General features: G+C 44.3%; 2 protein-coding genes across 3 annotated transcripts in view; one reads left to right on the forward strand and one right to left on the reverse strand.

The window, feature by feature from the left end:
• Window positions 1–26,240, reverse strand: part of cenpp (centromere protein P) — a 156,730-nt gene that overhangs the window by 98,565 nt on the left and 31,925 nt on the right. The gene's annotated exons all lie outside the window — the stretch shown is intronic.
• Window positions 7–22,120, forward strand: ogna (osteoglycin, paralog a). Its single transcript, XM_055869946.1, has 6 exons — window positions 7–346; window positions 11,628–11,733; window positions 15,289–15,453; window positions 19,138–19,340; window positions 20,728–20,820; window positions 21,255–22,120. Exons 1-6 carry the CDS (start codon window positions 188–190, stop codon window positions 21,423–21,425), a joined length of 897 nt encoding a protein of 298 aa, XP_055725921.1. The 5' UTR covers window positions 7–187; the 3' UTR covers window positions 21,426–22,120.

Consider the following 26,240-nt stretch of genomic DNA (forward strand, 5'->3'; position numbering starts at 1 on the left):
CGTGCTTCAAGAATCGCCTGGAAGCTACTTGTGCAGGCTTTAAATACTGATTTGACAGATCACATTTTACACACAACCTGCCACTGAGAAAATAGCCCACTACTACTACTACTACTACCACCACCACTACTACTACTACTACTAGCCCCAGCAGCTACTGAACACACCAAACACATACAGGGACACGATGGGAACTCTGAGAGTGTTAATACTCTTGTCTTTTATATCGTCACCGTGGGTGCTCTGCTCGACTGGGAAACACTTTAACCAGGATTCAACCCTCAGACTGGAACAACAGGATGTACACATCAACAGAGAAGATCATCTGGAAGCAAAGAGGTCTAAGGTAGGCTACAAACTGACTTGATCCACATTTTATTTTCTAGTATTGATTAGTGACTAACTATATTAGTAATACTAATAGGTTAATAATAAGTTATAACTCTTATACACTCCAATATACCTTCTCGTAGTTTGATTAAATCAAGTAATTTCAAACATCTTGCAAAGTTGTAGCTGGGAATGATTTAATAATTTTATTATTTAATAAGATGTCATTCTTATTATTTTCTAATGATACAATTGAATGGATAAATGTTATATTCAATGTATCTTTATCTATGTAACTAGGAGGCAAATAATTTACAAAACCAATTTCCTTAAACATTTGTGATTTATACTTTGACTACTAATAAACAACCATCTTTCCTTTTGAACACCCAGCTTTTTTTTTAATGCAAACATTGTTTTATTCATACACTAGTAAGCAATAACACCTGATCTACACCAAGACTTGAGTACATTACATTAGTTTGTCAGTAGCATTTCATTGTTCCACCTTTTGATTCATATTCTTACAGCAATAATACTTTTTAAATCCCAGTAATACCTTTTCTTCCCCTTAATTTGAGAAATCAAACCATAGCCATTGGACTCTGTCCCATTTTCATTGGAAGCAGTCCCATTTGGAAGGAGCCAGACGTATTGGCCCAGTCTAATTCCTCTCTCCCCCAGTCTACTAAGTCTAACAGCTGGGCTGTCGGTATGCCCAGAGCTCTAGACAAAATGAGTCAAGACTCACAGTGATTATGATTAGTCAGCACAGTAGGGGCGGGGCTGCTGCTACAGGAGGCTCCACTGCTCTAGTACAACGGAGGTTCCAGTCTGAAGAACTCTCATCCAAACAGCAGCCCCGGTCTGGCTGCCAAGGGGCCCCGCTGCTCCTGTTGCCAAGGGGCCCCGCTCCTCCTGTTGCCAAGGGGCCCCGCTGCTCCTCCTGTTGCCAAGGGGCCCCGCTGCTCCTCCTGTTGCCAAGGGGCCCCGCTGCTCCTCCTGTTGCCAAGGGGCCCCGCTGCTCCTCCTGTTGCCAAGGGGCCCCGCTGCTCCTCCTGTTGCCAAGGGGCCCCGCTGCTCCTCCTGTTGCCAAGGGGCCCCGCTGCTCCTCCTGTTGCCAAGGGGCCCCGCTGCTCCTCCTGTTGCCAAGGGGCCCCGCTGCTCCTGTTGCCAAGGGGCCCCGCTGCTCCTGTTGCCAAGGGGCCCCGCTGTTCCTGTTGCCAAGGGGCCACGCTGCTCCTGTTGCCAAGGGGCCACGCTGCTCCTGTTGCCAAGGGGCCCCGCTGCTCCTCCTGCCAAGGGGCCCCGCTGCCAAGGGGCCCTGCTGTTCCTGTTGCCAAGGGGCCCTGCTGCTCTCGTTGCCAAGGGGCCCCGCTGCTCCTGTTGCCAAGGGGCCCCGCTGCTCCTCCTGCCAAGGGGCCCCGCTGCCCCTGTTGCCAAGGGGCCACGCTTCTCCTGTTGCCAAGGGGCCCTGCTGCTCCTGTTGCCAAGGGGCCCCGCTGCTCTCGTTGCCAAGGGGCCCTGCTGCTCCTGTTGCCAAGGAGCCAAAGCTTAGGGCTCACCCAGAAAACAGTTAACGTTCCTGGAATGTTCCTACAACTTCAAATAAAATACCTTATTTTGATCCCCATTAGCCAACGCAAATGGCTACAGCTAGTCTTAACGGGGTCTGACAAATAATGAAAAAGACAGACAAAATAGTTTACAATTTACATTTAAATTTAAATACATTTAAAAACACGTGCCGTGAGGTGTTGCTTTATTTGTTGTTTTGAAACCAGATTTGCTGTTCACTTGCGCTATATAAACAAATCGACAGGTAGCCTAGTGGTTAGAGCGTTGGGCCAGTAACCCGAAAGGTTGCTGGATCCAATCCCCGAGATGACAAGGTAAAAATCAGTCAGTCTGCCCCCTGAGCGTTGTAAATAACAATGTGTTCTTAACTGACTTGCCTAGTTAAATAAAAGGTTCAATAAATATATGATTAGGAGGTGAGTTCCATGCACTCATGGCTCTGCAAAATACCGTACACTTCCTTCTCGACCTGGAGACAGTGAAAAGACCCCTAGTGGGGGTCAGTGTAAGTTGACTGTGCAAACTATTTCGGGAACTTCCAACAAAATGGTTGTTATAGAAACAAGAGAGAGACTGGCATGCATATTAGCCATCTGATAACAATTATGAACAAAACATGCCACTCTGTTCTGGGCCAGCTGCAGATTAACTAGGTCTTTCTTTGCAGCATGAAATATGACTGGACAATAATCAAGATAAGACTAAACTAGAGCCTGCAGAACTAGCTTTTTGGAGTGTGGAGTCAAAAAATCAGAGCATCTCTTTATTACGGACAGACCTCTCCCCCATCATAAAAGTTAAATAAATAAAAAATAAATATCATTATAACCTTTGAATTAATATGTTTTGACCATGACAGTTTACAATCTAAGGTAACACCAAGTAATTTAGTCTCCGCAACTTGTTCAACAGTCACATCATTCATTACCAGATTCAGCTGAGGTCTAGAACTTAGGGAATGATTTGTACCAAATACAATGCTCTTAGTTTTAGAGATGTTCAGGACCAGTTTATTACTGGTCACCCATTCCAAAACAGACTGCAACTCTTTGTTAAGGGTTTCAGTGACTTCATTAGCTGTGGTTGCTGATGCGTATATGGTTGAATCATCAGCATACATGGACACACAGGCTTTGTTAAATGACAGTGGCAGGTCATTGGTAAAAATAGAAAAGAGTAGAGGGCCTAGAGAGCTGCCCTGTGGTACACCACACTTTACATGTTTGACATTAGAGAAGCTTCCATTAAAGAAAACCCTTTGAGATCTATTAGATAAATAGCTCTGAATCCACGATATGGCAGAGGTTGAAAAGCCATAGCACTTAAGTTTTTTCAACAACAGGTTATGGTCAATAATATCAGAGGCTGCACTGAAATCTAACAGTACAGCTCCCACTATCTTCTTATTATCAATTTATTTCAACCAGTCATTTGTGTCAGTGCAGTACAAGGTGAGTGCCCTTCTCTATAAGCATGCTGAAAGTCTGTTGTTAATTTGTTTAGAGACAAATAGCTTTGTATTTGGTCAAACACAATTTTTTCCAACAGTTTGCTAAGAGCTGGCAGCAAGCTGATAGGTCTGCTGTTAGAACCAGTAAAGGCCGCTTTACCACTCTTGGGTAGTGGAATGACTTTGGCTTCCCTCCAAGCCTGAGGACAAAGACTTTCCTCTAGGCTCAGATTAAAGATATGACAGATAGGAGTGGCTATAGAGTCAGCTCCCATCCTCAGTAGCTTTCCATCTAAGTTGTCAATGCCAGGAGGTTTGTCATTATTGATCGATAACAATAATTTTCCCAGCTCTCCCACACTGTTTGTTCTTGGCATTTCCTCTACCAATGAAGTAATCCTAAAGATAATTGGCAACATCAAATGGTTTTGTGATGAATAAGCCGTCTGATTCGATGAAAGATGGAGTTGAATTTGTCTTTCTGCCCAAAATTTCATTTAAAGTACTTTTAAGTTTTTTTCCATCATTCTTTATATCATTGATCTTGGCTTCATAATACAGTTTCTTCTTCTTTTTGTTGAGTTTAGTCACATCATTTCTCAGTTTGCAGTAAGTCAAGCCAGTCAGATGTGCAGCGAGACTTATTAGCCAGTCCTTTTGCCCCCATCTCTTTCAACCATACAGTTATTTAACTTCTCATTAATCCATGGAGCCATGCAAGTTCTGTCAGTTTCTTAACAGGTGCATATGTTAATCAATAATTGGAAGAAGCAATTTCATAAATGCATCAAGTGCAGCGTCTGGATGCTCCTCATTAATCACATCAGACCAACAAATATTTTCGACATCATCCACATAAGAGTCACAGCAAAGCCTTTAGTATGATCTCTTATACACTATTTTAGGCCCAGCTGTTGGAACTTTGGCTTTCCTGGTTCATAGCCACTATATTGTGAATACTGCATCCAATGGGTACGGATACAGCTTCAGAATAAAGCTCTACAGTATTTGTAAAAATGTGATCAATATTTGTTCCTGTAGTGTTTGTAAACACCCTGGTAGGTTGATTAATTAACCTGAACCAGATTACAGGCACTGGTTACAGTGAGAAGCTTCCTATTGAGCGGACAGCTTGATGAAAACCTGTTAATATTCAGGTCCCCAAGATAGTAGACCTCTCTATCAAGCATTTCACACATATTATCTCCAGATGCTGACTGTTAGCACTTGGTGGCCTATAGCAACGCCCCAAAAGAAAAGGCTTTAGATGAGGCCAAGTGAACCTGCAACCACAACACTTCAATAACACTGGACATAAGATCTTCTCTAAGCATTACAGGGATATGGCTCTGAATATATACAGCAACACCTCCCCCATAAGCATTACAGGGATATGGCTCTGAATATATACAGCAACACCTCCCCCATAAGCATTACAGGGATATGGCTCTGAATATATACAGCAACACCTCCCCCATAAGCATTACAGGGATATGGCTCTGAATATATACAGCAACACCTCCCCCATAAGCATTACAGGGATATGGCTCTGAATATATACAGCAACACCTCCCCCATAAGCATTACAGGGATATGGCTCTGAATATATACAGTAACACCCCCCCCATAAGCATTACAGGGATATGGCTCTGAATATATACAGCAACACCTCCCCCATAAGCATTACAGGGATATGGCTCTGAATATATACAGCAACACCTCCCCCATAAGCATTACAGGGATATGGCTCTGAATATATACAGCAACACCTCCCCCATAAGCATTACAGGGATATGGCTCTGAATATATACAGTAACACCTCCCCCATAAGCATTACAGGGATATGGCTCTGAATATATACAGTAACACCTCCCCCATAAACATTCCTGTCTCTTCTACAGATGTTATATCCTTGTATTGCTACTGATGTATCATCATGTTAATGATCTAAGTGATTCTCAGAAATGGCTAATATATGAATGTTATCTGATGTTAGCAAGTTATTGATTTCATGAACCTTATTTCTAAGGCTACATATGTTAATATGGTCTATTTTCAGCCCTTTCCTGTGTAGCTGATCAAAGATAATATGGACATAATAGACATAATATGGAAAAGAGCAAACAAAGCAAGAGGAGAAAAACCGGACATTATTCAGCAGTCCCAATAATCAGTTGGTGTGTGTGCTGCGAGGTTGAAGCTACGAAGGGAACGTTCTAATAGAGGACAACGAAGGTTCCAGTCTAGATAACTCCTATTGAACCGTGTCAATCTGAGGGAACCGTGTCAATCTGAGTGGACCGTGTCAATCTGAGTGGACCGTGTCAATCTGAGGGAACCGTGTCAATCTGAGGGAACCGTGTTAATCTGAGGGAACCGTGTCAATCTGAGTGGACCGTGTCAATCTGAGTGGACCGTGTCAATCTGAGGGAACCGTGTCAATCTGAGTGGACCGTGTCAATCTGAGTGAACCGTGTCAATCTGAGTGGACCGTGTCAATCTGAGGGAACCGTGTCAATCTGAGGGAACCGTGTCAATCTGAGGGAACCGTGTTAATCTGAGGGAACCGTGTTAATCTGAGGGAACCGTGTCAATCTGAGTGGACCGTGTCAATCTGAGTGGACCGTGTCAATCTGAGGGAACCGTGTCAATCTGAGTGGACCGTGTCAATCTGAGTGAACCGTGTCAATCTGAGTGGACCGTGTCAATCTGAGGGAACCGTGTCAATCTGAGTGGACCGTGTCAATCTGAGTGAACCGTGTCAATCTGAGGGAACCGTGTCAATCTGAGTGGACCGTGTCAATCTGAGTGGACCGTGTCAATCTGAGTGGACCGTGTCAATCTGAGTGGACCGTGTCAATCTGAGTGGACCGTGTCAATCTGAGTGAACCGTGTCAATCTGAGTGGACCGTGTCAATCTGAGTGGACCGTGTCAATCTGAGTGGACCGTGTCAATCTGAGTGGACCGTGTCAATCTGAGTGGACCGTGTCAATCTGAGTGGACCGTGTCAATCTTGCCAACCTGACATATTTTTTCCAAAAGAGGACCACGACGGAAATAAACCTTTTTTGTATTATTTTGGTTTTAGCCTCAATCATTTGTAAATGTATGTAATGTTGTCTCCAACTGGAGCAGTCTCCTACTTATAATCCTTGAATAAATTCCAAAACGTTCCTACAATGTTAGGTAACGTTCCAACGCAGTTCCAACGGAGTCCCAACGGAGCAGAACTGACGGTCCAGTCCAGAGAACTCCCAGACAAACAGCTCCCCCGGTTTGTCTGCCAAGGGACCATCCTTCTCCTCTTGCCAAGGGACCATCCTTCTCCTCTTGCCAAGGGGCCATCCTTCTCCTCTTGCCAAGGGACCATCCTTCTCCTCTTGCCAAGGGACCATCCTTCTCCTCTTGCCAAGGGGCCATCCTTCTCCTCTTGCCAAGGGGCCATCCTTCTCCTCTTGCCAAGGGACCATCCTTCTCCTCTTGCCAAGGGGCCATCCTTCTCCTCTTGCCAAGGGGCCATCCTTCTCCTCTTGCCAAGGGGCCATCCTTCTCCTCTTGCCAAGGGGCCATCCTTCTCCTCTTGCCAAGGGACCATCCTTCTCCTCTTGCCAAGGGGCCATCCTTCTCCTCTTGCCAAGGGGCCATCCTTCTCCTCTTGCCAAGGGGCCATCCTTCTCCTCTTGCCAAGGGGCCATCCTTCTCCTCTTGCCAAGGGGCCATCCTTCTCCTCTTGCCAAGGGGCCATCCTTCTCCTCTTGCCAAGGGGCCATCCTTCTCCTCTTGCCAAGGGGCCATCCTTCTCCTCTTGCCAAGGGACCAAAAGCTCAGGTCTTGAATGTTCTGTGAACATCATGTACGCTTACATTCCAAGGCTCCAGCAGAACAGAATCAAACTGAGGTTTATTCCAGTCTGAAGAGCTCCCATCCAAACAGCAGCCCTGGTTCTGAAGCCAATGAGGGTTAAAGCTCAGGGACCACCAAGCAAACACACCATTCCTTTGAATATTCCTACAATGGTTAGGTCACATTTCCAAAGCATCAGCAGAATGGAGGTCGGTTCCAGTCTGAAGAACTCCTATCCAAACAGCAGACCTGCTACAGCTGCCAAGGGGTCATGGGGTCAGGGCTCAGAGCCTGGAAAAAGTGGGGGAGTTCATTATTTCAGTAGGCAGTTGAACACCTGGAAAGGTCTGACTGCTGCCTGAAACACTCTGCTGGGCTCAAACACCAGTTGACAACCATTTACATTTAAGTCATTTAGCAGACGCTCTTATCCAGAGCGACTTACAAATTGGTGCGTTCACCTTATGATATCCAGTGGAACAACCAGTGGCTATACTAGTTCAGGGGTTAAACAGATCTCTAGGACATGGGGGAAAGAGTCGTTATTCTACGAGGCAATGGGCAGACACCTGGAGAACAGGGTTCAAAATACGCAATTTCTCTTTAGGGTGCCCGACATATTTAAACATTCTTACACGGGTAATAACCATGCAAACAAAAGCTGCCAGATACCTGGAGAAGATGGAGATTTTGAATGACGGTGCTCTCCCAAATACAAAACAAGCGATGAGACAAACAGTGTGAGTAACTGGCTTGTCTTCACGGGTCTGTCTACTTGCTGCAAAATGTACCGTATGAACTGAAAAATTGCGTTGCGTTGCGCGTGTTTCCTGTCCACGGCCTGGTTTCTCAAAACTTAAGACTAAGTTCTTCCCTTAGAACATTCGTAGGAGCACCGTTAAAAATCTCCAAGCTGTTTCCTAAAAACATTTTTTTATTAACTTTGCACTTGAAAACACTCGTAATCAGTCGCAAACGGTCTGAGGCTCGTTAGATTACGAGCCTCAGACCACTCGTAGAACAGCTAAGTGCATCGTTAGATTACGAGCCTCAGACCACTTGTAGAACAGCTAAGTGCATCGTTAGATTACGAGCCTCAGACCACTCGTAGAACAGCTAAGTGCATCGTTAGATTACGAGCCTCAGACCACTCGTAGAACAGCTAAGTGCATCGTTAGATTACGAGCCTCAGACCACTCGTAGAACAGCTAAGTGCATCGTTAGATTACGAGCCTCAGACCACTCGTAGAACAGCTAAGTGCATCGTTAGATTACGAGCCTCAGACCACTCGTAGAACAGCTAAGTGCATCGTTAGATTACGAGCCTCAGACCACTCGCAGAACAGCTAAGTGCATCGTTAGATGCCTTTTTTAAATTTTATTTTTTTTACCTCCCGCGTCACTTTATACAAAGAAGATCTCTGCTAAACCGAGAATCACATGGTTTATCCGTCTGTGACGGCGTAAACTTTAAAAAAAATATATATGTTTTCGTTAGATTACGAGCCTCAGACCACTTGTAGAACAGCTAAGTGCATCGTTAGATTACGAGCCTCAGACCACTCGTCTCTCTGTGACGGTGAACACTTGACTTGACTTCAATTGACTTCAAATACAAAAGTCGCCAATGTCTACGCGATTGATACGAACAAGCAACGTATAAAAAGATGCTTCATATTAAAACCGAGATGACTACATTAGAAGGTCAACAGTAAAGCTATAGGTCTATTCCTAACGTATGTCATGGTGTGTAGCCTAACATGTGCGCACCGATGGGCCAAATCTGGGATATATTGGGTAAGCATTTGAATAAACTAGGCACTTAGTGGCCGTTCTCTCTTCCGGTGGGGTTTCTGGGATACGCATCTTACATCTTCGGGCCGTTGTAGGAAAGACGCATCGTTAAAACACTTGTAAGCCTCTGTCGCTATCGGAAACCAGGTCCTGAATCCCTGACAGTGTGCGTCACTCTACAGTGTTAATCCTAACAGTGTGACTCCTAACAGTGTGACTCTACAGTGTTAATCCTAACAGTGTGACTCTACAGTGTTAATCCTAACAGTGTTATTCTGCAGTGTTAATCCTAACAGTGTGACTCTACAGTGTTACCCCTAACAGTGTTATTCTACAGTGTTAATCCTAACAGTGTTAATCCTAACAGTGTTACTCTACAGTGTTAATCCTAACAGTGTTAATCCTAACAGTGTGACTCTACAGTGTTACAGTGTTAATCCTAACAGTGTTACTCTACAGTGTTAATCCTAACAGTGTTAATCCTAACAGTGTGACTCTACAGTGTTAACCCTAACAGTGTTATTCTACAGTGTTAATCCTAACAGTGTTACTCTACATTATTAATCCTAAGTGTTACTCTACAGTGTTAATCCTAACAGTGTTACTCTACAGTGTTAATCCTAACAGTGTGACTCTACAGTGTTAATCCTAACAGTGTTACTCTACAGTGTTAATCCTAACAGTGTTACTCTACAGTGTTAATCCTAACAGTGTTACTCTACAGTGTTAATCCTAACAGTGTTAATCCTAACAGTGTCAGTCTACAGTGTTAATCCTAACAGTGTTACTTTACAGTGTTAATCCTAACAGTGTCAGTCTACAGTGTTAATCCTAACAGTGTTACTTTACAGTGTTAATCCTAACAGTGTGACTCTACAGTGTTAATCCTAACAGTGTTACTCTACAGTGTTAATCCTAACAGTGTCAGTCTACAGTGTTAATCCTAACAGTGTGACTCTACAGTATTAATCCAAAGTGTTACTCTACAGTGTTAATCCTAACAGTGTTAATCCTAACAGTGTTACTCTACAGTGTTAATCCTAACAGTGTTACTCTACAGTGTTAATCCTAACAGTGTGACTCTACAGTGTTAATCCTAACAGTGTGACTCTACAGTGTAAATCCTAACAGTGTTACTCTACAGTGTTAATCCTAACAGTGTCAGTCTAGAGTGTTAATCCTAACAGTGTTAATCCTAACAGTGTGACTCTACAGTATTAATCCTAAGTGTCAGACTACAGTGTTAATCCTAACAGTGTTACTCTACAGTGTTAATCCTAACAGTGTTACTCTACAGTGTTAATCCTAACAGTGTGACTCTACAGTGTTAATCCTAACAGTGTGACTCTACAGTGTTAATCCTAACAGTGTTAATCCTAACAGTGTTAATCCTAACAGTGTGACTCTACAGTGTTAATCCTAACAGTGTCACTCTACAGTGTTAATCCTAACAGTGTGACTCTACAGCGTTAACCCTAACAGTGTTACTCTACAGTGTTAATCCTAACAGTGTTAATCCTAACTGTGTCAGTCTACAGTATTAATCCTAACAGTGTCACTCTACAGTGTTAATCCTAACAGTATGACTCTACAGTGTTAATCCTAACAGTGTTACTCTACAGTGTTAATCCTAACAGTGTCAGTCTACAGTGTTAATCCTAACAGTGTGACTCTACAGTGTTAATCCTAACAGTGTCAGTCTACAGTGTTAATCCTAACAGTGTCACTCTACAGTGTTAATCCTAACAGTGTGACTCTACAGTGTTAATCCTAACAGTGTGACTCTACAGTGTTAATCCTAACAGTGTTAATCCTAACAGTGTGACTCTACAGTGTTAATCCTAACAGTGTGACTCTACAGTGTTAATCCTAACAGTGTGACTCTACAGTTTTAACCCTAACAGTGTTACTCTACAGTGTTAATCCTAACAGTGTTAATCCTAACAGTGTCAGTCTACAGTATTAATCCTAACAGTGTCACTCTACAGTGTTAATCCTAACAGTGTTAATCCTAACAGTGTTAATCCTAACAGTGTTAATCCTAACAGTGTTAATCCTAACAGTGTCACTCTACAGTGTTAATCCTAACAGTGTTAATCCTAACAGTGTTACTCTACAGTGTTAATCCTAACAGTGTTAATCCTAACAGTGTGACTCTACAGTGTTAATCCTAACAGTGTGACTCTGCAGTGTTAATCCTAACAGTGTCACTCTACAGTGTTAATCCTAACAGTGTTACTCTACAGTGTTAATCCTAACAGTGTCAGTCTACAGTGTTAATCCTAACAGTGTGACTCTACAGTGTTAATCCTAACAGTGTCAGTCTACAGTGTTAATCCTAACAGTGTCACTCTACAGTGTTAATCCTAACAGTGTTACTCTACAGTGTTAATCCTAACAGTGTCAGTCTACAGTGTTAATCCTAACAGTGTGACTCTACAGTGTTAATCCTAACAGTGTCAGTCTACAGTGTTAATCCTAACAGTGTCAGTCTACAGTGTTAATCCTAACAGTGTTAATCCTAACAGTGTGACTCTACAGTGTTTATCCTAACAGTGTTACTCTACAGTGTTAATCCTAACAGTGTCAGTCTACAGTGTTAATCCTAACAGTGTGACTCTCCTCCACTAGAGAGAGGCAGCAGCGTTGTGGCTGGGAGAGGACTATGACTCCAGCATGGTCTTTCTGCCTGCTGATGAACCAGATGATGCCCCAGCTGAGGGGGGTGATGCCTCGGGTGAGACAACAGTTCTACCTGCCTCTTCTTCCATGTCTCTCACTGCCTCCCTCTACCTACCTTCCCTCCCTGCCTCCTCTCCTCCCTTCCCCCTCTCCTACCCTCCCTCCCTGCCTCTCCTTGCCTCCTCTCCTACCCTCCCTCCCTCTCTGCCTCCACTCCTACCCTCCCTCTCACTACTACCTCCTCTACCCTCCCTCCCTTCCGCTCTCTGCCTCTCCTCCTTCCCTCCCTCCCTCCTCTCCTTCCCTCCCTCCCTGCCTCCTACCCTCCTTCCCTCTCTCCCTGCCTCCTATCCTACCCTCCTTCCCTTCCTACCCTTCTTCCCTGCCTCCTCTCCTACCTTCCTTCCCTCCCTGCCACCTCTCCTACCCTACATCCCCACCTCTCACTGCATCCGTACCCCTCACTGCCTCCTCTCCTACCCTCCTTCCCTACATCCCCACCTCTCACTGCATCCGTACCCCTCACTGCCTCCTCTCCTACCCTCCTTCCCTACCCCTCACTGCCTCCTCTCCTACCCTCCTTCCCTACCTCCTCTCCTACCTCTCCCTGCCTCTCTCCTACCCTCCTTCCCTGCCTCCTCTCCTACTTCTCCCTGCCTCCTCTCCTACCCTCCTTCTCCCTGCCTCCTCTCCTACCCTACTTCTCCCTGCCATCTCTCCTCTCCTACTTCTCCCTGCCACCTCTCCTCTCCTACTTCTCCCTGCCACCTCTCCTCTCCTACTTCTCCCTGCCACCTCTCCTCTCCTACCCTACTTCTCCCTGCCTCCTCTCCGACCCTACTTCACCCGGACCTCTTCTCCATCCATCCCTGCCTACCTCCTCTCCTACCCTCCTTCCCTCCCTCCTCTCCTACCCTCCTCCCCTACCTCCCCCTGCCTCCTCTCCTACCCTCCTTCCCTACCTCCCCCTGCCTCCTCTCCTACCCTCCTTCACTACCTCCTCTCCTACCTCTCCCTGCCTCCTCTCCTACCCTACTTCTCCCTGCCTCCTCTCCTCCTTCCCTCCCTCCCTACCTCCTCTCCTACCCTCCTTCCTCTCCTACCCTACCTCCCCCCTCTCCTACCCTCCTTCCCTACCTCCCCCTGCCTCCTCTCCTACCCTCCATCCCTACCTCCTCTCCTACCCTCCATCCCTACCTCCTCTCCTACCTCTCCCTGCCTCCTCTCCTACCCTACTTCTCCCTGCCTCCTCTCCTCCTTCCCTCCTTCCCTCCCTACCTCCTCTCCAGTGTCCTAGTATTTGAACCCAGATCTGCTCAGGAACATGTTGTCTACTCTATACAGCAGCATTACCTAGAGGAGAGAAACCTGTCTACTCTATACAGCAGCATTACCTAGAGGAGAGAAACCTGTCTACTCTATACAGCAGCATTACCTAGAGGAGAGAAACCTGTCTACTCTATACAGCAGCATTACCTAGAGGAGAGAAACCTGTCTACTCTATACAGCAGCATTACCTAGAGGAGAGAAACCTGTCTACTCTATACAGCAGCATTACCTAGAGGAGAGAAACCTGTCTACTCTATACAGCAGCATTACCTAGAGGAGAGAAACCTGTCTACTCTATACAGCAGCATTACCTAGAGGAGAGAAACCTGTCTACTCTATACAGCAGCATTACCTAGAGGAGAGAAACCTGTCTACTCTATACAGCAGCATTACCTAGAGGAGAGAAACCTGTCTACTCTATACAGCAGCATTACCTAGAGGAGAGAAACCTGTCTACTCTATACAGCAGCATTACCTAGAGGAGAGAAACCTGTCTACTCTATACAGCAGCATTACCTAGAGGAGAGAAACCTGTCTACTCTATACAGCAGCATTACCTAGAGGAGAGAAACCTGTCTACTCTATACAGCAGCATTACCTAGAGGAGAGAAACCTGTCTACTCTATACAGCAGCATTACCTAGAGGAGAGAAACCTGTCTACTCTATACAGCAGCATTACCTAGAGGAGAGAAACCTGTCTACTCTATACAGCAGCATTACCTAGAGGAGAGAAACCTGTCTACTCTATACAGCAGCATTACCTAGAGGAGAGAAACCTGTCTACTCTATACAGCAGCATTACCTAGAGGAGAGAAACCTGTCTACTCTATACAGCAGCATTACCTAGAGGAGAGAAACCTATCTACTCTATACAGCAGCATTACATAGAGGAGAGAAACCTCACTACTTGGCTATATCCTCCATTATAGTAACAGAGGCACCTATGATATCTGTGGTTACCAGGACTTGGCTTCTAGAGCCATGATATCTGGGCTACTAGGACTTGGCTTCTAGAGCCATGATATCTGGGCAACCAGGACTTGGTTTCTAGAGCCATGATATCTGGGCTACCAGGACTTGGCTTCTAGAGCCATGATATCTGGGCTACCAGGACTTGGCTTCTAGAGCCATGATATCTGGGCTACCAGGACTTGGCTTCTAGAGCCATGATATCTGGGCTACCAGGACTTGGCTTCTAGAGCCATGATATCTGGGCTACCAGGAATTGGCTTCTAGAGCCATGATATCTGGGTTACCAGGACTTGGCTTCTAGAGCCATGATATCTGGGCTACCAGGACTTGGCTTCTAGAGCCATGATATCTGGGCTACTAGGACTTGGCTTCTAGAGCCATGATATCTGGGCTACCAGGACTTGGCTTCTAGAGCCATGATATCTGGGTTACCAGAACTTGGCTTCTAGAGCCATGATATCTGGGCTACCAGGACTTGGCTTCTAGAGCCATGATATCTGGGTTACCAGGACTTGGCTTCTAGAGCCATGATATCTGGGTTACCAGGACTTGGCTTCTAGAGCCATGATATCTGGGCTACTAGGACTTGGCTTCTAGAGCCATGATATCTGGGTTACCAGGACTTGGCTTCTAGAGCCATGATATATGGGTTACCAGGACTTGGCTTCTAGAGCCATGATATCAGGGTTACCAGGACTTGGCTTCTAGAGCCATGATATCTGGGCTACTAGGACTTGGCTTCTAGAGCCATGATATCTGGGCTACCAGGACTTGGCTTCTAGAGCCATGATATCTGGGCTACCAGGACTTGGCTTCTAGAGCCATGATATCTGGGCTACCAGGACTTGGCTTCTAGAGCCATGATATCTGGGTTACCAGGACTTGGCTTCTAGAGCCATGATATCTGGGCTACCAGGACTTGGCTTCTAGAGCCATGATATCTGGGCTACCAGGACTTGGCTTCTAGAGCCATGATATCTGGGCTACCAGGACTTGGCTTCTAGAGCCATGATATCTGGGCTACCAGGACTTGGCTTCTAGAGCCATGATATCTGGGCTACCAGGACTTGGCTTCTAGAGCCATGATATCTGGGCTACTAGGACTTGGCTTCTAGAGGAGCATTGACCACGTTGTTAAACTAACACACCCAACATGTGGACAGATTAGACAAACATAGCCAGTGCTATTGTAAATGAAAAAATAATTTCAGAAGTATTCTATAAAAAGAGTAATACGGTGCCTTACATATATGCCGTAGGCTGGACATCTAAATAAAATAAACAATTAAATTCATTCTGTGTCTCCAGAGCTGCCCACGTGCCTGCTGTGTGTGTGTCTGACCGGCTCTGTGTACTGTGAGGAGGTCGTCCCAGAGATGACTGCTGTGCCCACCCTGCCCAAGGAGACCGCCTACCTCTACGCCCGTTATAACAAGATCAAGAAGATCACCAATAAAGACTTTGCAGATATCGGTAGGGGAGGGGGGGGTTGAAACATTCAGGGAAACTTCCCCCACAGCTCTGAATTCCTGGGGGGGGTTTCTGGGGGGGGGGGTTCTCCAGATATCCCGGGTTGAATGATTCCTAGTTGGAGAATTTCCTGCCTGCTTATTATCTTGAGAATCCAGATATCACTCTTTGGGAAAATGTACAGTACTTTGCTCGGTGATTCTGTCTTTCAGGTTTCCTTTGGCTTGCAGTCTTCTCAAACATTCTTCACACAGTCTCCCTAATTCACTAGCTGGATTACAACCACTTTGAGGAAAATTTATTCAGGAAATTAAGAAATAAAGATAAGATGGACATTTTCATAGGGTGGATATATAAATGCTTCCTTTAGTTGGATATATTTGTGGATGTTATGGCCTCCCTCCAGGCCCCTCTCCAGGCCCCTCTCCAGGCCTCCCTCCAGGCCCCCCTCCAGGCCCCCCTCCAGGCCTCCCCTCCAGGCCTCCCCTCCAGGCCTCCCCTCCAGGCCTCCCCTCCAGGCCTCCCCTCCAGGCCCCCCTCCAGGCCCCCCTCCAGGCCTCCCTCCAGGCCCCCCTCCAGGCCTCCCTCCAGGCCTCCCTCCAGGCCCCCCTCCAGGCCTCCCTCCAGGCCCCCCTCCAGGCCTCCCCTCCAGGTCCCTCTCCAGGCCTCCCTCCAGGTCCCTCTCCAGGCCTCCCTCCAGGCCCCCCTCCAGGCCTCCCTCCAGGCCCCCCTCCAGGCCTCCCCTCCAGGCCTCCCCTCCAGGCCTCCCCTCCAGGCCTCCCCTCCAGGCCTCCCTCCAGGCCCCCCATCAGTCCCGGCCCTCCAAGCCCCCCCAGGCCTCCCTCCAGGCCCCCCATCAGTCCCGGCCCTCCAAGCCCCCCCAGGCCTCCCTCCATGCCCCTCTCCAGGCCTCCCTCCAGGCCCGGCCCTCCAGGCCCCCCATCAGGCCCGGCCCTCCACTGATAAAAGTAAAAACACAGCTAGATTTAAAAGCTGACGAGATGTAATTTTTGGGCAAACTCTTTCAGGTCTCCATCTTGTCTTTACATTTAGAACGCAGAAGGTTTAAAAGGCCTAACTGTCATTTAGAACGCAGAAGATTTAAAAGGCCTAACTGTCATTTAGAACGCAGAAGGTTTAAAAGGCCTAACTGTCATTTAGAACGCAGAAGGTTCAAAAGGCCTAACTGTCATTTAGAACGCAGAAGGTTCAAAAGGCCTAACTGTCATTTAGAACGCAGAAGGTTCAAAAGGCCTAACTGTCATTTAGAACGCAGAAGGTTTAAAAGGCCTAACTGTCATTTAGAACGCAAAAGGTTTAAAAGGCCTAACTGTCATTTAGAACGCAGAAGGTTTAAAAGGCCTAACTGTCATTTAGAACGCAGAAGGTTTAAAAAGGCCTAACTGTCATTTAGAACGCAGAAGGTTTAAAAAGGCCTAACTGTCATTTAGAACGCAGAAGGTTTAAAAGGCCTAACTGTCATTTAGAACGCAGAAGGTTTAAAAAGGCCTAACTGTCATTTAGAACGCAAAAGGTTTAAAAGGCCTAACTGTCATTTAGAACGCAGAAGGTTTAAAAGGCCTAACTGTCAAAAAGGTTTAAAAAGGCCTAACTGTCATTTAGAACTCAGAAGGTTTAAAAAGGCCTAACTGTCATTTAGAACGCAGAAGGTTTAAAAGGCCTAACTGTCATTTAGAACACAGAAGTTTAAAAAGGCCTAACTGTCAAAAAAGGTTTAAAAGGCCTAACTGTCATTTAGAACGCAGAAGGTTTAAAAGGCCTAACTGTCATTTAGAACGCAGAAGTTTAAAAAGGCCTAACTGTCAAAAAGGTTTAAAAGGCCTAACTGTCATTTAGAACGCAGAAGGTTTAAAAGGCCTAACTGTCATTTAGAACACAGAAGTTTAAAAAGGCCTAACTGTCAAAAAGGTTTAAAAAGGCCTAACTATCAAAAAGGTTTAAAAAGGCCTAACTGTCATTTAGAACGCAGAAGGTTTAAAAGGCCTAACTGTCATTTAGAACACAGAAGTTTAAAAAGGCCTAACTGTCAAAAAGGTTTAAAAAGGCCTAACTATCAAAAGGTTTAAAAAGGCCTAACTGTCATTTAGAACGCAGAAGGTTTAAAAGGCCTAACTGTCATTTAGAACGCAGAAGGTTTAAAAGGCCTAACTGTCAAAAAGGTTTAAAAAGGCCTAACTATCAAAAGGTTTAAAAAGGCCTAACTGTCATTTAGAACGCAGAAGGTTTAAAAGGCCTAACTGTCATTTAGAACGCAGAAGGTTTAAAAGGCCTAACTGTCAAAAAGGTTTAAAAAGGCCTAACTATCAAAAGGTTTAAAAAGGCCTAACTGTCATTTAGAACGCAGAAGGTTTAAAAAGGCCTAACTGTCATTTAGAACGCAGAAGGTTTAAAAGGCCTAACTGTCATTTAGAACACAGAAGTTTAAAAAGGCCTAACTGTCAAAAAGGTTTAAAAAGGCCTAACTGTCATTTAGAGCGCAGAAGGTTTAAAAGGCCTAACTGTCATTTAGAACACAGAAGTTTAAAAAGGCCTAACTGTCAAAAAGGTTTAAAAAGGCCTAACTGTCAAAAAGGTTTAAAAAGGCCTAACTGTCATTTAGAACGCAGAAGGTTTAAAAGGCCTAACTGTCAAAAAGGTTAAAAAAGGCCTAACTGTCAAAAAGGTTTAAAAAGGCCTAACTGTCATTTAGAACGCAGAAGGTTTAAAAGGCCTAACTGTCATTTAGAACACAGAAGTTTAAAAAGGCCTAACTGTCAAAAAGGTTTAAAAAGGCCTAACTGTCAAAAAGGTTTAAAAAGGCCTAACTGTCATTTAGAGCGCAGAAGGTTTAAAAGGCCTAACTGTCATTTAGAACACAGAAGTTTAAAAAGGCCTAACTGTCAAAAAAGGTTTAAAAGGCCTAACTGTCATTTAGAACGCAGAAGGTTTAAAAGGCCTAACTGTCATTTAGAACGCAGAAGTTTAAAAAGGCCTAACTGTCAAAAAGGTTTAAAAGGCCTAACTGTCAAAAAGGTTTAAAAAGGCCTAACTGTCATTTAGAACGCAGAAGGTTTAAAAGGCCTAACTGTCATTTAGAACACAGAAGTTTAAAAAGGCCTAACTGTCAAAAAGGTTTAAAAAGGCCTAACTGTCAAAAGGTTTAAAAAGGCCTAACTGTCATTTAGAACGCAGCAGGTTTAAAAGGCCTAACTGTCATTTAGAACGCAGAAGGTTTAAAAAGGCCTAACTGTCATTTAGAACGCAGAAGTTTAAAAAGGCCTAACTGTCAAAAAGGTTTAAAAAGGCCTAACTGTCAAAAAGGTTTAAAAAGGCCTAACTGTCAAAAAGGTTTAAAAAGGCCTAACTGTCAAACAGGAAGCTGCTCAAATCATCCATGTGTCTGGCCTGTACCATGTGGGCAGACCAAACCTAAATATTGCGTAACTCACTTGATCTATGAGAGGCCTATAGCTTAGTAGTGTTGTGTTCAATAAAACAACACTGGTGCAGTTTGCAACCTCCAAAATGGACAATTAGGTTCTAATTCATTCTACGTCAATGACTCTGAAGAGAATCGACCCGAAGTGGGTTTATTCTCAATCTATATTCTCAATCTAAGTAAAAATCAAAAATCTAACTTATATTATAATTCTAGTTTTTTTTGGGGCGGGGGCTTTTCTTCCTCAGTGACTCTGAAGAGAATCGACCTAACGGGGAACCTGATCTCAGAGATTGAGGAAGGAGCGTTCTCGAAGCTGACCCTGCTGGAGGAACTCAATTTGGCTGAGAACCAACTGGTCAAGCTACCCATGCTACCCGGCAAGCTCACCACCTTCAACGCCAACCACAACCGGCTCAAAACCAAAGGGGTCAAGGCCAACGCCTTCAAGGTACAGTGAAAGGACATGAAATACAGATCGATTCCTGGCTGCTTTTATTGAGTGCATTGTTTCACCCCCGAAAGGTCTTCGTCAGGCTTGACATTGTTCAAAACATTGCGTGATAATGTCTATGTACCTTAGGTGCTTGACTGAGGCACATTAGGTGGCTGATTTGAGCTTTGCCTGGACAACGCCCCGCCTAACCCCTTGGAAAAATTCAATAATTCACATTACTACAAAGTGGGGTTCAAATTCTGTGGATTGGCCACCCGGGTGGCGCAGTGGTCTAGGGCACTGCATCGCAGCGCTAGCTGTGCCACCAGAGACTCTGGGTTCGCGCCCAGGGTTACATCCCTGAGCAGTTACATCCCTGAGCAGTTACATCCCTGAGCAGTTACATCCCTGAGCAGTTACATCCCTGAGCAGTTACATCCCTGAGCAGTTACATCCCTGAGCAGTTACATCCCTGAGCAGTTACATCCCTGAGCAGTTACATCCCTGAGCAGTTACATCCCTGAGCAGTTACATCCCTGAGCAGTTACATCCCTGAGCAGTTACATCCCTGAGCAGTTACATCCCTGAGCAGTTACATCCCTGAGCAGTTACATCCCTGAGCAGTTACATCCCTGAGCAGTTACATCCCTGAGCAGTTACATCCCTGAGCAGTTACATCCCTGAGCAGTTAAATTCCTGAGCAGTTAAATCCCTGAGGAGTTAAATTCCTGAGCAGTTAAATCCCTGAGGAGTTACATTCCTGTCCTGAAGCTAAATTCAGAAGGTCGACGGTATCTTTGATGTTTCTAGGTGGTTTAACAAATCATCCACAGCATAATTATTAACTTGACCGTGCTTAAATAGATACTCAATATGTCTGATTTGTTATTGTTTCAACCATCTACCAATCACTGCCCTTCTTTAGGAGGCTTTCGAAAAGCTTCCTGGTCTTTTGTCGTTGAATCTGTGCTTGAAATTCACTACTTGACTGAGGCCCCTTATAGATGTTGTATGTATGAGGGACAGAGGAAGGGTTAGTCATTCAAATAAATCATGTCAACCCCTATTATTTAACACAGTGAGTTCATGTAAATGTATTATTATGTGATTTGTTAAGTCAAATTTGACTCCTGAACTAATTTAGGATTGTCTGGAAAAAATACTTTTGTCTGGAAAAAAGGTTTGAATACTTACTATATTTAATTATCCATTTTTTATTTATCTTAGGAAAAATCCACATCCACTTCTCTCACTTTGACGTTACAGAATATTTTGTGTAGATAGTTACAAATAAATCCATTTTAATCCCACTTTGTAACACAATAACGTGAAGAAATCCATGACTACTTTTGCAAGGCACTGTATTGCTGTTTATTTTGGTCTCACTGTTTCCACCGTGCAGAGAATGGAGAAGCTGATCAACCTGTTTCTGGGAGACAATGCACTGGAGGCTGTACCGGTGATCCCGGAGAGCGTCCGTATTGTCCACCTGCAGGTCAGTAACACATACGGTTTTGACTTCTGGTTAGAGGCTACTCAGTTGGAGGATTCCCTCTCTACTTACGACGGGAATCCTTCAAAAATGGATTTTTTGGAAAACATGAGAACTTTGGGAAAGTTCCCAGAATTGTGCGCGACTCTAATCCCCCGACCGCGACTCTAATCCCCCGACCGCGACTCTAATCCCCCGACCGCGACTCTAATCCCCCGACCGCGACTCTAATCCCCCGACCGCGACTCTAATCCCCCGACCGCGACTCTAATCCCCCGACCGCGACTCTAATCCCCCGACCGCGACTCTAATCCCCCGACCGCGACTCTAATCCCCCGACTGCTTGACCAAAATAGTTTTTGCTGGCACCATCGGAGGGTCCTTAAGAGTAATCGTGATTCTAACTTTGGTCTTTCCATCTTCTCTCTACCGTACAGAACAACAACATCACGAATATCAGCTTGGAGACGTTCTGCAAGGGCAACAACACGTACTACGTCAGACCCAACCTGATGGAGGTGAGGTTAGATGGGAACCCAGTGCTGCTGTCCAAGTACCCCGACAGCTTCACCTGCCTCAAGTCTCTCCCCGTCGGACAGTACCGCTAAACTCCCTTGGGGGGGGGGAAAAAAGGTCTTCTGTTCTGACGTCATTGTGACTTCCTGGTTAAATAAAAAGGTTCAGTAGAACTTCTACAGGGGCGTATACAGTCAGGTAAACATTTTATTATAAACGTTGCGGATAGACAGCCATGTAATGAATAGATCCAACACGATTCCTTATTCTACTTGACAAAGACGAGACCAATCTACACCATACATTCCATTCATGTCTGAATGTTATTCTGTAAAAATTGTGCCCAGGTCTTTCTCAGTCTCTTTCAGAATGACTAGCGGCTGGGACTGAAATGTTGGTAATCTCACATTAGCAAGCTAGTCTACGTTGACTACAAGGCTTTGAACGGATCGCCCGTTTCCTGATTATAAAAAGGTTATTTTACATTTGGATTTGTTCAAGTTATGTTCCAAGACCAAATCAGCGGGAAGATTTTGTAAATACATCTTTTTCTATGAATGTTTTCTTTTGGATAGTGTTTGACTTCTTTAAAACGTTGAGTCAAGCTTTTGGCTTTCCTCCGAATTCTGTGAATTACTTTCATGTAAACTGGTTCCTAACTTAACAACTCAAGTAGAAGTTGATGAGAAAATATATATCTTTGAAATACGTATATATAGTGATGTGAACCTCATGTGACTGTGCTCACAATATCGTAAGCTTTGATATTAAAAATTGTAAAATGAGAGGAGGTATTATATTCTTAATTAAGTCATTTTTCTTCAATCATAATTACTCATTTTAGAAAATTATTACCTATGTGAATAAACAAATATGATGTACACTTTTTTTATTTTATTTTTAAGCATCTTCGGCTGGGTTTTTAAATGTTTTAATTACAAATTAAATTAAAAACTCTGCTTTGACACGTCCATGCATGAAAGTCAACCCAAACAACAACAAAAAAAACGTTTTGTTTTCCAGTGTCATTAACAAAACAACAAATAAATAACTGCAAGAGAAGCAAATATCTACGGTTTCAGCACACATGTAAATATGGAAAAACGGAGTTTATGTTATTCCTTCAGACCAGCCAACTTGGCAGAGACACGACCGCTACACCCTCCAAGTAGGAGAATGGTTTCCATATGGCCCCGCCGTTTGGATTTCCAATCTTTCATTAGAGTCCTTCTTGATATAAAACATGCTTGCAGATCTCTCACACACACACACACACACACACACACTTCAAAATCATTCATTATCTACCAGCCAATATGGGAACAATCAATCATAAATTATCTAAAATCTGCCAATATGGGAACACTCATAAATGACCTACCAGCCAGAAGCTGAAGGCAAATGACCGGATCCTACTGTGTAGGATTAGGATCAGACTATTTCACGTGATATAATAGTTACTAGACACTGAATGGACAAAACATTAAGAACACCTGCTCTTTCCATAACAGACTGACCAGCTGAAAGATATGATCCCTTATTGATGTATTATGGATCTCCGTTAGTTCCTGCCAAGGCAGCAGCTACTCTTCCTGGGGTCCAGCAAAATTAAGGCTTTTTATACAAATTTAAAAAACATTACAATACATTCACAGCACACTGTGTGCCCTCAGGCCCCTACTCCACCACTACCACATATCTACAGTACTAAATCCATGTGTATGTGTGTGTCTAGTGTCTACCCTGGGGAATTGCTGATTCTACCTGGATTATGTTTGAGAGGCTTCCATTAAAGAAAACCCTCTGTGAGACAGGCAACTCTTTATCCACATTATAGCAGGGGGTGTAAAGCCAGAACACCCTCTGTGTTCTGTTTGACAGGTAACTCTTTATCCACATTATAGCAGGGGGTGTAAAGCCATAACACCCTCTGTGTTCTGTTAGACAGGTAACTCTTTATCCACATTATAGCAGGGGGTGTAAAGCCATAACACATTATAGCAGGGGGTGTAAAGCCATAACACTCTCTGTGTTCTGTTAGACAGGTAACTCTTTATCCACATTATAGCAGGGGGTGTAAAGCCATAACACATTATAGCAGGGGGTGTAAAGCCATAACACCCTCTGTGTTCTGTTAGACAGGTAACTCTTTATCCACATTATAGCAGGGGGTGTAAAGCCAGAACACATTATAGCAGGGGGTGTAAAGCCATAACACCCTCTGTGTTCTGTTAGACAGGTAACTCTTTATCCATAATATAGCAGGGGGTGTAAAGCCATAACACCCTCTGTGTTCTGTTAGACAGGTAACTCTTTATCCACATTATAGCAGGGGGTGTAAAGCCATAACACCCTCTGTGTTCTGTTAGACAGGTAACTCTTTATCCACATTATCGCAGGGGGTGTAAAGCCATAACACCCTCTGTGTTCTGTTAGACAGGTAACTCTTTATCCACATTATAGCAGGGGGTGTAAAGCCAGAACACCCTCTGTGTTCTGTTAGACAGGTAACTCTTTATCCACATTATAGCAGGGGGTGTAAAGCCAGAACACCCTCTGTGTTCTGTTAGACAGGTAACTCTTTATCCACATTATAGCAGGGGGTGCAAAGCCACAACACCCTCTGTGTTCTGTTAGACAGGCAACTCTTTATCCACATTATAGCAGGGGGTGCAAAGCCACAACACGTTTTTCTAGCAACAGACTATGATCGATAATGTCTGTCAAAAGCTGCACTGAAGTCTAACAAAACGGCCCCCACAATACTGTTATCATCAATTTCTATCATCCAATCATCAGTCATTAGTGTATATCATCAGATATTAGTGTTTTTCTTATAGGACACCATTGTCTTTATACACTGAACAAAAATTTTCATACTCACAAAAACCTTATTTCTCTGAAATTTTTCACTAAATTTGTTTACATCCCTGTTAGTGAGCATTTCTCCCTTGCCAAGATAATCCATCCACCTGACAGGTGTGGCATATCAAGAAGCTGATTAAACAGCATGATCATTACACAGGTGCACCTTGTGCTGGGGATAAGAAAAGGCCACTTTAAAATGTGCAGTCTTTTTTTAGAGAATTTGGCAGTACGTCCAACCTGCCTCACAACCGCAGACCACGTGTAACAGCCACCCGGACAGCTGATGAAACTGACGACTATTTCTGTCTATAATGAAGCCCTTTTGTTGGGGGGAAACTCATTCTGATTGGCTGGGCTTGGCTCCCCAGTGGGTGGGACTATGTCCTCCCAGGCCCACCAATGGCTGCACCCCTACCCAGTCATGTGAAACCTATAGATTAGTGACCTAATGAACTTATTTCATTTGACCGATTTCCTGTAACTCAGTAAAATAGTTCAAATTGTTACATGTTGCATTTATAATTTTTGTTCAGTTTATAACAGTTGGGTTATTCAGCAGTATTGCAAATGCATCTGTACTGACGTATTGAACAGCCAGAGGGGAACAGAACCTGTTGATTGGATCATGTTCACAACTTTATCGATCACATTATTGATCACAGTAATAATCGCCACAGAGCCCGTTACTCTCATCAACAGATTATTGATCACAGTAATAATCGCCACAGAGCCCGTTACTCTCCTCAACAGATTATTGATCACAGTAATAATCACCACAGAGCCTGTTACTCTCCTCAACAGATTATTGATCACAGTAATAATCGCCACAGAGCCCGTTACTCTCCTCAACAGATTATTGATCACAGTAATAATCGCCACAGAGCCCGTTACTCTCCTCAACAGATTATTGATCACAGTAATAATCGCCACAGAGCCCGTTACTCTCATCAACAGATTATTGATCACAGTAATAATCGCCACAGAGCCCGTTACTCTCCTCAACAGATTATTGATCACAGTAATAATCGCCACAGAGCCCGTTACTCTCATCAACAGATTATTGATCACAGTAATAATCGCCACAGAGCCCGTTACTCTCATCAACAGATTATTGATCACAGTAATAATCGCCACAGAGCCCGTTACTCTCATCAACAGATTATTGATCACAGTAATAATCGCCACAGAGCCCGTTACTCTCATCAACAGATTATTGATCACAGTAATAATCGCCACAGAGCCCGTTACTCTCCTCAACAGATTATTGATCACAGTAATAATCGCCACAGAGCCCGTTACTCTCATCAACAGATTATTGATCACAGTAATAATCGCCACAGAGCCCGTTACTCTCATCAACAGATTATTGATCACAGTAATAATCGCCACAGAGCCCGTTACTCTCATCAACAGATTATTGATCACAGTAGTAATCGCCACAGAGCCCGTTACTCTCATCAACAGATTATTGATCACAGTAATAATCGCCACAGAGCCCGTTACTCTCATCAACAGATTATTGATCACAGTAGTAATCGCCACAGAGCCCGTTACTCTCATCAACAGATTATTGATCACAGTAATAATCGCCACAGAGCCCGTTACTCTCATCAACAGATTATTGATCACAGTAGTAATCGCCACAGAGCCCGTTACTCTCATCAACAGATTATTGATCACAGTAATAATCGCCACAGAGCCCGTTACTCTCATCAACAGATTATTGATCACAGTAGTAATCGCCACAGAGCCCGTTACTCTCATCAACAGATTATTGATCATAGTAATAATCGCCACAGAGCCCGTTACTCTCATCAACAGATTATTGATCACAGTAGTAATCGCCACAGAGCCCGTTACTCTCATCAACAGATTATTGATCACAGTAATAATCGCCACAGAGCCCGTTACTCTCATCAACAGCTTATTGTCCCTCAAATCAAATTGTATTAGTCTCATGCGCTGAATACAACAGGTGAATTGCTTACTGACAAACAGGCATCACAGGCATCCAAACAGGCATTACAGGCATCCAAACA

Source organism: Salvelinus fontinalis, chromosome 18, assembly GCF_029448725.1.
Source record: "Salvelinus fontinalis isolate EN_2023a chromosome 18, ASM2944872v1, whole genome shotgun sequence".
NCBI classification, from domain to species: Eukaryota; Metazoa; Chordata; class Actinopteri; order Salmoniformes; family Salmonidae; genus Salvelinus; species Salvelinus fontinalis.